The following is a 12467-nucleotide window of genomic DNA, read 5'->3' as shown; positions in this document are numbered from 1 at the left end:
CCCTTTTTAGTTTTGACCATGACAGCGTGACCTTGCTCGTGGAGCGGGGCTGGTGCTCAGAAATTCATAAATGCGGGAAAACGTAGATATAAAAATTTTATTTCATTATTTTTATCATTATTTTTCATTCCTTTTAGAAAGGAGCTTTAGTGGAATATGGTGCTTCCTCTCTGTGCATGCCTTCTGCAATGCTTTTTATTCTTGCGTGGTTTCTAAACAAAGCTTTTCTCCCCAAAATCTCGGCTGGACCAATAGCCTGGTGCAAACTTCAAGCATGCTGTGGTCCCTAAAATGAAATGTATTTTTAGGTCTCTACAGATTTACGGCTTTTGCCTCCAGCATTGTTGGGACTGTTGGTCATGAATGAATATAATGTGTGTACATTGCTGAGAGGATCCTTGGCGTAGGTCCCTGCTTGCTGTAATTGTCATTCTTTTCTCCATCGTGAGTGTTTCATTTTCCAGGGCTGTAAAGAGCAATTGCAAAATTCTCAAAACATGGTTACACAGAGCGAGGCCCTCAGCCAAAAGCTAGCCTGGTACTGCCCTGATTTTAAGAGGCTGAGCTCAGTTGGTGTCTATTGATCTAATTTTGGCCTCAGGTTCTTCAGCTTGCAACACGTTTCCACATAGACAACTTGTGAATTGTTGGCAAAAGAATTGTTTTTGTGAAGTTTTCTGTTTGGTTTGAAAAATGGGCTGCTGTGTCTGCTTCCGCAAGAGCCATAAGGTTTTTAGCCTTACAGTAAGAGACAATTAGGTAATTTTTGGATGAGTGTTTGTTTTAGACAACATGGATACACAAATAGGTGTTTTCCAAATCCTAGGAGTGGGAAACAAAATTTGACCTCTGAGGATAAGAAGGCTAAACTGTTGTAATTAATTCCTTTCTGGTTGTAACCAGAGTCATGCCTGTAGTCTACTGGGAAACTGCTCAAGTGACAATCAATTTACAACGTTCGGTTTGTACAGCAAAACATTTCAAGGCATATTCTGTTACACTGGCTGACAATTAAATAACATTTAAATTGGAGAACACTCCTGTTAAAAATCTTATGATCTCGCATGAAGGAACATGTTGCTCAGATAAAGAAAGCTATTGGATCTCCTCCTGAGGGTTGCTTTTTGTGGTAAGAAAGTCATTAAGAATGAGCTTTATTTTTACAGTAACTTCATTCATGCCAACACCACTTCTACTACATATTTATTCAAGGGATTTAGCACTTCGTTTTTGCTGTTAAGGGATCAAAATGTTGGCAGGAAGGCAAACTATGTAAACATAATTGTGTGTCCCATTGACTGATTGTGTTACGAAATGGTTTGCCAAAATCCATAATAAAATGCCTCTGGTGCGGCAAGACGTGTTTCTTATCAGTTCTGTCCTTTCGATGCATGTCTCCTGTGATAGTACAAACTTTATGCTAATCTTTTGGGGTGGGTGTGTCAGTCTCCCTAGTGCCTCGCTGATACTAACTATATTGTTTAACAAGACAGAGCTTACTGTACCTTGTGTTTATTTGTAATAGTGAAGAAGTAGCCAGAGCAGGAAATGTGTTGTCTTAACATAGAACCATAGAGCTTCTCTGATTATTTTTTCTTTTAAGTAGCAAAGTAGAAGACCAGTGGTAAAGTTAAGCTAACCATCTCAAGGTTTCCTCTTTTCACTAAATTCATAAGCCACAGCCTTTGTGAGCTTTCAGTGGGGATGCTGAATGAGCCTTCTCAGACATGTTTTTTTCCCTGATTTCTTACTATGCATCTGACTTTCTTTCTTTCTAGGGGGAGCTAGAAAAACTGAATCAATCTACAGATGATATCAATCGCAGAGAGACGGAGCTGGAGGTACGGAATTTATCCTTGCATTTTCCTTTTGTGCATGTTGAATTTTGTGGACAACAGGGCAGTGGTTTTGAGTAGATTGCCTCCTGAATTTGTGCATCCTGAATGGTGATTTTGCAGCAAGAGTCTGGTGATGATTTTTTTAAAGGTACGAATTGAGCTAACAGCTGAAACAGAAAGGGAGAAGGTAGAGGTATGCTGACAGTGTAAAAACCCAGTGTGGAGAACCTCCACACCACACACCACCACTGCCAGAACTTATTTTTAGGTTTTGACACTAAGCTTAGACAAGTTTTATTTTTACAAGTCACTGTTTTGTGTTTGTTGATTATAGACAGGGAAAGTTTATTTGGTTAAGAGGTTTTTGCCATACAGCTGTCTGCCAGGATCTTCTCTTTGGTGGCTGTTTGGGTTTTTTTTAGCTTATTATCTTTGCCTTTTTTTGTCATCACTTCCTGCGCAGGGAAGGTGATGAAGGAAAGTTGGAATAAAAGACTTCCTGGTTATACAGAGAGGTTTTTGTGGATACTTAAAAATCTAATAGCAAGTCCTGAAGAAATTATTTCTAAATCCCCAAATCTGAGCTTCATCTACTTGGTAGTTGTTCTGGAAAGCTCAACATTATTGATCTAATAATGAAGCAAAACAAACTGGCCTGTTTGTCTGTCTAAATTTCCTTTTGTTTGCAAAACAAGGAGGATAAACCCAGTGTAAATGTAAGATGAATATGCTGCTAAAGAAAAACTGCCATAAAAAATGACTTTACATCCTAAATAATTTTGATATCATTACAAAGTTTTGAATCAAAAAATGCTGAGATTGCAGTGATGAACATACTATAAAAGTACATACGTAGATTTCTGTCTATACCTTCAAAATGTCAAAGTCTGGTTTGTTTGGTTTTAAAATTTTAAAGAATTTTTTTCCTCATGCATGTCTTTTAATGAGGTGGGTACCTCGAGCATGGGGTGGTTCTTGGTAGAATTTTAAAATACTGGAGTATCCACTGAGTGCACTGAACAGAAAATAGGTTTATGATCTTAGGAAACAAAGAAGCCTTGTATCTTTTTTCTTCTCCCCACTTGTTTGCATTTTCTGTCATTTGTGGCATGTAGATCACGAATTTATTGGTAAATAAACTTAGTTAAATGGGGAACTACTTGCTATGCAAAATTAAATTATATTCTTGCTGTGAAAACTGTTCAGTGTCTCTAGGTTGATTTAAATTTTATGAGGAACTTTAAAAATCAGTATTCTAGTCTGTAACAGCAGCAATTAAATGGACTTCAGGACTCTTTATATAGATATATTGAAAAAAAAAATCATTATATGTATCTTTTCAGTCTCCTTATTTCATGCTGAGGTACTGAAATTGAAAGATGGTGTTATGGATAGTTGCCTGGATTCCATTAATTTTGTCACAACCTTGCACTGAGGACGTATTACGAAGCAGATGGAATAGTAATAATAATGCAAAGGCATACTCATGAAATAAGTCCCAGTGACTTTAAGATAGGATTTTGATTAAAATTATTCATGTGATCAAGTGTTTGTTGAGTTTGCAGATTTGTAGCTACTGTGTGTGTGACACATGCTGAGCTGTAGAGGCTGAAAGGCTCCTGGAAATATAATTGTAAATAAAAAAGCAGAATTGCCACATTAGCTTGGTCTTACATTGTTGCTTACTTAGCATAATAAGTACCAGGTGTTAGGTAGAAATCATAAAATCATTCTCTGCACTTTGCCATTGTTTACTGCAGGTCTGTCTGTAGTACTTACTGTAAGCAGTCTTTGATGGAATTAAGGTGAAATACCACCAACAGTATGCTTTCTTGAATGCTTCCTCCTCACTTTTCATCCAAAAATCTTACTGGATGGATGCCAGTTTGTGTTAACATGCAACTGCATTATTTTTAATCTGTAGAGATTTTCATTACATTTGATCTACTGAAATACTGAGGACAAATGCAGTTGGATGATGTAAGAGAAGCTTAATTTATATACAGGTTGATAAATGCATTTTAGATGGACTTAAAAGCTTTCTAGAGGAAAGGAATAAAAAAAAAAATCCTACAACACCCAGCACTTGTGGTTAGCAGAAAATCTCTGCATACATACTCTGGACAAGAAAAGAAAGATTTGCCAAGCAGCCTTACAGGATAAATCCAGAGTTTGGAAGGAGGAGTTTGGAACTGGGATCATTCTGCTTCTAACACTTCCAAAATCCATGAATGCTGTTGAAAATGTGGGCTTCTGGGAGAGTTTCATGCTGAGTTTCCTTTTGAAGATTTGCTCTTTTGGCTCTTACTAGCTGCTTTGGGTCCCTCTTTCTACCCCTTCCTAGTTTGTGGTGTTCCTGCTATATTTCATTGGAAGAAAGATGTGTTGTGGGTGTTTTTTAACCAGACAGTGGAGTTATATTTATCCTGTTTTGCTAGTATCATTGTCTTCATCTTTTCAATATCTTTAATGGGAGCATGGATGTATCATTACATTATTTAGAGCACAAGATGCTGACTGCCAGGTTCTTGTAGCATTACTTGGTGGTCTATACATTCCCACTGTTGATTTTTTCCCAGAATAATCTGGAAAAGCAATGGGAGTGTTTGAGTAGAAGGTATGTTTCTTTCAAGGAAGTTCAGAAAAAGACACCCATGTTTTTGTGACTTGATGTACTCTCTGATAAGCAGGAAGGGTAACCTTGTGGCATCTGAGTTCTGCAAGACTGTTCTGGACTTCCTGTGTGCAGCTTTGTGTGAATTTCTCAAAGTGGGACTGCTGGTTGTCTCCAGTTCCCATTAACTGGAAAAAAAGGCTGTTAGATCCTTCTAAACCCATTCTGTTTCTGTTCTTGTGGTGCCTCAGGTCTGCATCTGCAGAATGGAAGTAATAATGCTGCTTTACCCAGTGGAAGATGTTATGGGGCTGAATTCAGTAGAGGCTTCTAGGATTTTGAGACTACACTGTCTTGATGTAGCCATAGGAATGTCCATGTTTGAGCAATGTCGAAAATATTGGTGTCTGCTGCTTACAGAGGGGATAAAATGGGGAATTCTGTTTTAGGTTGACCAGTCTGCCATTTCTTTTTTTTTAAGTTCTGCACTGAAACTGACATGTGATCTGTTTTTAAGATGAACAGCCTGCTTTTATTAATCTTTTAAAATAAGTTCTGCACCCATACCGCCTGTGAGAGCACTGGATATACATGCATGGCATGACTTGAACTGATAGGTTGAAGTTGGCTACATCTATTCTTTTGCTTGGAAGAATTACTCATTTTTTGCTCTTTTGACCTATCCTATTAAACCCTGAAGAAATACCCTGACCTGCTGACACTCACAGCCTGTTCAGGAGTTGTGGAGCTGCTGAAGGGCACTGAGTGGCTGGTAGTTATATGTTGTGCTAATGTATTGCCTGTTAATGAATCTTTGATTAGACTTGATTTAAAATCCATAATGCTGCTCACACTAAGTGCAACACTGAGCATTACTGGCACAGCAGAAGGATGATAAGGGTTCTCTGAGGGATTTAACACTTGGCTTCGCTAATGTCCTTGTTTATGTTTGAAGTGTCTGTGAAGAGCTGGGGGAAACATCTTGCAGGGGAGATACAAGTGTATTTTGGCCAAATGCAAGAGCTTTTTTCCTGTTTATTGGAAATGCATCTCCATCTGAACTCACATCAGGAGCTGTGAATGTACTTAACAAATGTGCATGACTTGCCTGTCCAGCCAGCTCATACACAGCTTGGACTGGCTCTGAAAGTTCAGCTCAGATGTAACAAATTCACCCGGGGACCCTCTGGCAGCATTGTGGGGAGGGGAAATGCAGCACATACCACTAAAATTACCACTGGAATCCCAGCTATCCCAAATGTGGTTTTTGTTAGAGAGAGTTTTTGTGTTGCTGGAGCTACGAGCTTGCCAATGTTTGTTCATGGGAGATACTGCACAGGAAAACTAGAGCTGAACAGTGCTGCTTTCAGCTATGCTCGTTATTTTAGAGGGCCTGGCTGGGATCCTCCTTGTGTGCTTGCCTAGATCCTCTAGTCCTGATCTGCAAGAGTTTGTGTTACTTTTAGTCCTGGATTTATCATAAAGGTCACCCTGGGTTGTTGTTGGATAGAAGGTCAAGGGTTTATTAGCCGTGGTGCTCTTTCACTTGTGAGCCATGTCAGCATTTGAAACCGTCTCAGAAGGGGAAGGACTTTTTGTCATGGTTTAACCCCAGCTGGCTGCTAAGCATGACACAGCCCTTCGCTCCCTCCCTGCCGGTGGGACTGGAGAGAGAACCAGAAGAGTAAAAGTGAGAAAACCTGTGGGCTGAGATAAAGACAGTTATGTAAAACAAAAGCTGCATGCACAGGCAAAGCAAAACAAGGAATTTTTCACTGCTTCCCATTGGCAGGCAGATATTCACCAGTTATTTAGAATTGCTTCTTACTTCTTCGCTAAAATACCTGGTTTTAGGAAAAGAACTTGAGCTGTTGATGCTGTCACACATAAAAAATATAAGTAGATCTTAAGAAAAAATCCTCCATCTTTCAGGTTTTAGAAAAATGACCTCTCAGTGGCTGGAATCTTATTCTGAGCATGCCTGCTTGGCTTGAGGAAACATCTATCTGTGGAAACATCCGCCACCTTATCATATCCCTGTGCAGCATTTTCCAGTGTTCACAAAAGAATGCAGAGATAAGGGCAAAAGCAGCTCACTGGCTGGTGTTCCTGCTGGCTTTTGGAGGAGGATATACATGCGTGACAGATTCGTCGCTATCAGGACAAATCTTTCCACATCTCTATGATCTACTTGCTTCCATAGGAAATGGCTCCTGTGTGTGAATTCCTTGTTGTTTTGCCTTCTGCTTTCATCCAAGGATGAGTTAGGGAAGGCTTCTTCCTCTGCTTTGGCTCTGGAAAGATTTTGTCAACCAAGTGAGTCAAAGGGCTTTACTTGATTCATGTTCTTGAAGTAGAGATGTGTTTCCAGCCTGAGAGAGCAAAGGTTAGGTGGAGAAGTCTTGCTTTGGAAGGAGTGCCCAGTGCTCGCCCATGCCTGCTTTCTTCTCTCTTCTTCTAAGAGAATTAAAAACATTTGTAGTAAAAAGTATTGGTAGTCTCAGTTTGTAACTGTCTGCAAGTAGGAGGTTAGAGCAACTGTCAGGTACTGATTTTTTAATTGTTCTTAGATGGCAAATTAGTAGCTGTCTACAAAAAAAAACCAAACCAAAGACTTTTCCTATCCCTTAAAAATTGAGATACTACTTATCCCCTACCTTGCACTTTGTTTTTAAGGTTTGGTCGCCAGTGTGGCTCACTTGAACTGTTCAGGTGCCAAATAGATGTTAAAAGTATCTTTAACTGGTTTGATGCTTGAGGGTAGATTTCTGAGCACACCTTGTGCATCTGTTTGGTGTGTATGGATGATACTGATGCTGGTTTAACTTGGAGATGAGCTTTTGCAGCTGGTAGGTCTTTGTAGCAGAGAAGATGGGGATGGATACTGTCAGCCTCTTGGAAATAGATGAAGCCTGTCTCTCAGTCAGCAATTCCATTTCCCATGCACCTCCCACACTTGTCAGAGGTTCTGCACACCAGACTGGCAGAATGGTCATGGCACAACCTTTGTAAATGAAATTTAGATGTGCTTGGTACGAAGTTGCTTCAGACATGGTTGATATGTTAAGCTCATTTTTAAAATAAAATTGTTTGAGAATACGTATTTCATTTGATGAGCAGAAATAGCTATTTGCCTGTCATCTGGCATCTAACACCAGCTCATCACCATCACTCATGAGAGAGGAAAACAAGAGTGCTTTTTTCTCTTGACAGGTGCAGTATGGCTTGAAAGTTGTATTTTAGTTTTCCCCCCACATTTAAGAGTGGATCTTGAAAATGCTGCTGTATGGATGACCTGTCCTTAAGTGTGGTCCCTCTTTTGGTGCAGTATCAAATAGCTGCCCAACAGCAAGTCACTGGAAACAAAGTCTGCTTTTAATAATGAGCTATTGCAGCAAAAACATATATGGGGTAGAGGTCTGGCATGCTCCCTAAGACAGTGCTAGTGAAATCTGTTTTGAAAGTTGATGAGCGTGGAGCTCTCGCAGCCGTAGAACAAGATGTTGAAACGTAAACTGCAGCTGTTCACATGGTGCACTAAGTGCTCTGCCTGCTTGAGTGTGTGTATGACAAACACCTAGCTAGTGAGAGTCTACTTATTAAGGCTGTAATTTAAGTGAGAAGCTTCTCCTACTTTTTTTTTTTTTTTTTACACCCTGCGACACTCACTGAGGATAAAGTGCCTTAATCAGCTTTTGTCCAGCTTGGAGAAGGTTTATCATCATCTCATTTGAGCAAACAGGAGGGAAAAAACATTGAAAGCTGACTGGCTAACATTTTCAATGTCATCTTTCTATTTCTAAAATCAGCAGCAAGGTGTTCTTGAAAATGATCGCAGAAGATTAGGAGTGAGCAGAGGGGAAAACATGCTTTAAAAATGTTGGGATGTTTGAGATGTCTCATGTCAGTTGTATTGCTTCTGTTAGAGTCTGTGTATGTATTCAGTGCAGTGAGGAGAAAAACAGAATGTGTTTTCAGAAAACAAAAAACCCCAAACATAAAAATCTACCCAGAAATGGTGAATGCGACTCACATAGTACCTAAGGCTGCATACTTGCTGTTATCAATTAATAGCATTTCTGCTGGAATGAATTATCTTTCAAGAAACTGAAATGCAGAAACTAGAGATTAAGGACTGTGCTAGAAAATTTCTATGGCATATGCTGCTCTGTCTTGGTTTTGCTCATGACAACAAGTTGAAGGAATTGACATATTTTCCTTTCTCTGTTATCCATATATGCTAAATAAAGGTCCAAATGAAGCAAGAGTTTGGCAGTGAAATAGTAACACTTGTATGGAGGGGCAAGTCATGCCAGAGGATTTGATAAGTAGGTTGAAAGTGTTGTGGTTGTCTTCCTAACATGGATGTAGGACTTAGCCTGTGGGCACCATGGATGAACTGCAGTGATGTGCTGTTCTGAGCCTCTAAGTTTTTGATGTGAGTGTCCTTACAGGAAACACCATTAGGAGGATTTATAGCTTTGAACCACTTCACATGTGGGTCAGAGTGTCTCACTGACAGTAACATGGGAAGCCAGACATAAAGCAGTGAATTAAATCAATTCCCAAGTTACTGCCTTGACCATAATCCCATTCATTTCCATGAACAACAGATGTACTTCTCATGTCATGTCAGGAGTAAGGGTACCAAGCCCAGCCCTACTGGTGCAATTGCCTTGGTGCTTCTGACCTCACCATTTTCACGTGAAGCATAAAAATAGCTGCTGCACCTGTAGTTCTTATTCAGACTTCCTGAGGATTACCTGCCAGGGGAGTTTTGCACTGTCCCAAGGGTGATGTCTTTTGCAGATGCTCTGGCAGCGTGTGGCAGGGCCCACACGCTGTACTGAGGCACAGAGCGTGGCTGTGTGTTTGCAGGAGGGAGCTGTGACCCTGCTCTCAGGAGGTGTTGCCATAGCTCCCAGATCAGAGGCATGTTCAGGAGAGCTGAGTCAGTTGGAGTTGAGGAGGCTGGCTGGTGTGGAGGCACTGGGTTTGCCACAGGAGCACACACAGTGTAGATACACAATGTGAGATCGTTTGCTTTTGTAGTGTAGTTGGGGCTGGTGGAGAGTAAAAGTGGTGCATGTAGTGCAGCAGAGGGCGTGGGTTTGGCATCTCACCTCAGAGATGTCAGCATCCTGTTGCTGAAGGGGATGGCTGGAAACCTTTGGTAGGGGGACTGATCCCAGCAGAGAATGAGCATCTGCTTGTTCTGTCATGCAGAAGGTGTTGGAGCCTGCAGGCTTGTGTTCCTGACAGTCAGGAGCCTGAGAATAAATGTCACTTAAAATAAGTCGCATGGTAGATTATACAGATACAAAGTGCTGGGGCGTTCTGGTTTTTGTTACTGTTCTTCACTGCAACAATGAGGGTGGTTAGACCTAAATAAAGCCTTAAAAGAGGAACCAGTCATCTTTGGAGGAAAATGATAAACTGGAATTTCACAGCAGTGTGTTTTTCGGCGGAAGCTTCCTATTCTGTGTAACTAACACCTGGGTGGAGTTGTGCTCGTGGGCAAATGCATGTTTCACCATTTGTAAGACCTGTGCTTCAGGCACCAGTTAGAGGAGTGCTTAGAGTTCAGTAATTTGTATCTGCTTCATCGGAGTTGGAGGGAAATGAATGGGTACAGAAGTTGCTGTTAATTTGACTGCTTCGTCCTTGGTGTCTTTCTGGTTTTGTTTTGTTATTTTAAACTCCAAGTGGGGACTAGTCATCTTTTTCCTATTGGATGAGACTGTATACAATTATTACATGAATAAGTTTGGGGTTGGTCTCCAAGCACAGATTTGTAGTGATGATTTCTTTGTTCCAAGTGCTTATCTTACAAACATGGGAATCAAACCTCTTGATGAATCACTGCATAGGGCTTTTTTAACTTAATCTATTTGCTTTGCATGACTAATATCCTTATATGCAGCTTTCCCAAAGAGAGTGAAAAGAAATCTTCAGGCTCATTCATTTAGAAATGAGCTTTTAATTCTGTTCCTGCACCTGCAAAGAATCTTTTTCTTTGTTAAATATACTTCAGTACTTAATATTTTTCTTGCAATATAGTCATCATGCTTGGAGTCTTTTTTCAGTTAGTTGTGAAACTCATTTTGAGCAGTGAACCATGTATCGTCCAGTAATTTAATTGGAAATATTAAAATTCTTCTCAGTGAGAAAATCATTGACGTGATACATATTGTTTAAATGATACATTTCAGGCTTTCGCTGAGAAATGAGATTATTGACTGGATTTGAGTTAATGAAATAATAAGTTAATGTCCATTTAATTCTCCATTTTTGACCTTGTTACCCATTTGAATAATTCCTTAGAACAAATTGGAGTACCTTAAGAATCGAAAGCTATTTGCACTGGACTAAAATAATGCTGATGCGGGTTCAGGTTTTGCATAGCACTAAGAAGGAAGCAAAGAAGCTTTTACAGAAGTATGTTGCTTTTTCTCTAAAAATTGATGTATTTTTGCATTTTTTTCCACTTCTGAGAGCACAGTGGCAGCTTGCAATGTATTTTAAATCTTCCAGTGAATAAGCAGTCTTGCATTCTAGAAATCCTCAACAATAATGACAAAACCCTCCTGAATTAGGGCACTTCTTCAAGCCAGCTGCTTCCTGATTATCAACATGTCACTCCAGCAGTCTGCATAAATGCTGCTCTCTAATTAGAGTTACAAGCCTTGTTGAGAGCTCACACGGCCCTTCCTCTTCATCTCCTTAAATCCTGGGCCAGGTCCCAGCCTGAATTTGCATCAATCTGCAATAATTTGATATATTTAGAGTCTGTGTTGGATTCTGAGATTGAAATCAGAATCACTTTGCTTACATATGTGGAAATTTCAGTGGAGTAGAGAAAATATTTTAATTGCTTTAGCTAATCATGTGAGGAGGGCAGCTCATCCCATTTGGAAATAGCTGGAATTTACTTTTTTAAAATACAGAAAAATTAACAATGAAGTGGAATGTAGGTGCTCTTCTCCATTGATAGAAGCAGTAGCTGAAAATATTGGCTTTCTGTGCCAATTCCAGCTGATTTGCCAGCCTGCTGTGGGGATTTGGCCTGCCTGCTAGCACCATTGTAGCATTACCTATATGAGATGTCCTTGCCATTGGAAGTCCCTCTCCGAACTCGTTACACTACTTTTTGCCTCCTCACCGAGTGAGTAATTTACAAACAATTCCTCCCTGAGAAACCATGCCAGACATAACATCTAGAACAGGCTGTTGTAGGTTTTGTATAAAAGCTGTCTCTGAAAGACAAAGATTTGATGTCCAGGATGCCATCTTTAGAGTTTGGCTCTGGGTTCCTCTGCTGAAGAATTCTGGCTTAGTCCAAATGCCAGTAACTCTTTTGAATGTGCCAGCTCATATGTGAATATAAAGAGGAACCTGAAGGTAGAAACAAACAGGTAGAAATAATTTCTAGAGCTCTAATCTGCCTTTGTCCTTTCTTTCCTTCCTGCAACATTTTGAAGGATGCACGCCAGAAGTTCCGCTCTGTGCTGGTCGAAGCAACAGTAAAACTGGATGAACTGGTAAAGAAGATTGGAAAAGCTGTAGAAGACTCCAAACCTTACTGGGAAGCTCGGAGGGTGGCCAGGCAGGTAAGAACTTTCTGCCTTACAAGCTTGTGGTTGGAGGGCACACACTGATGGTGTTGCTTTCCTGCTATTAATAACATCTAAGCATATGCACTTGGCTGACACTGCTCTGGGTCTTCAGTTGCATGTCAGCCATGGGAATCGATGGCAAAATGTATTTCTTCACAGCCACAGCTGCACATGCTCTTCAAACCTAGAACAGCTACAGCAGACACGAGCAAAAGACTAGTTCTCTTCTCTCATTATAAATGGTCTTTCAGAGCCCTGCTCTTTCCTATCAGTAGTTGTACTTATTTGAAAATACAGTGTAGACTTTGTGTATCTGTTTTTTTCTTCTTAAAGAAAAATGCTCAGCAGCTAAATGGCTGCAGCTGGAAGCTGCAGGGGAAGAGGCTGGGGGGGGGGGGG

At 40.3% G+C, this 12467-nt stretch overlaps 1 protein-coding gene across 1 annotated transcript in view; it reads left to right on the top strand.

Annotated features, from left to right (window-relative positions):
• SH3BP5 (SH3 domain binding protein 5) overlaps positions 1-12467 on the top strand; it is a 51778-nt gene that overhangs the window by 442 nt on the left and 38869 nt on the right. Inside the window, exons 2-3 of the mRNA XM_008633918.2 lie at positions 1779-1841; positions 11934-12062. Coding sequence (XP_008632140.1) covers positions 1779-1841; positions 11934-12062 — 192 coding nt within the window. The remainder of the gene's footprint in view (positions 1-1778; positions 1842-11933; positions 12063-12467) is intronic.

The sequence above is a fragment of the Corvus brachyrhynchos genome, unplaced genomic scaffold (assembly GCF_000691975.1).
Source record: "Corvus brachyrhynchos isolate BGI_N302 unplaced genomic scaffold, ASM69197v1 scaffold94, whole genome shotgun sequence".
Taxonomy (NCBI): domain Eukaryota; kingdom Metazoa; phylum Chordata; class Aves; order Passeriformes; family Corvidae; genus Corvus; species Corvus brachyrhynchos.
The sequence above is the reverse complement of the archived record's forward strand: the minus strand, read 5'-3'. Positions and strand labels throughout refer to the sequence as shown.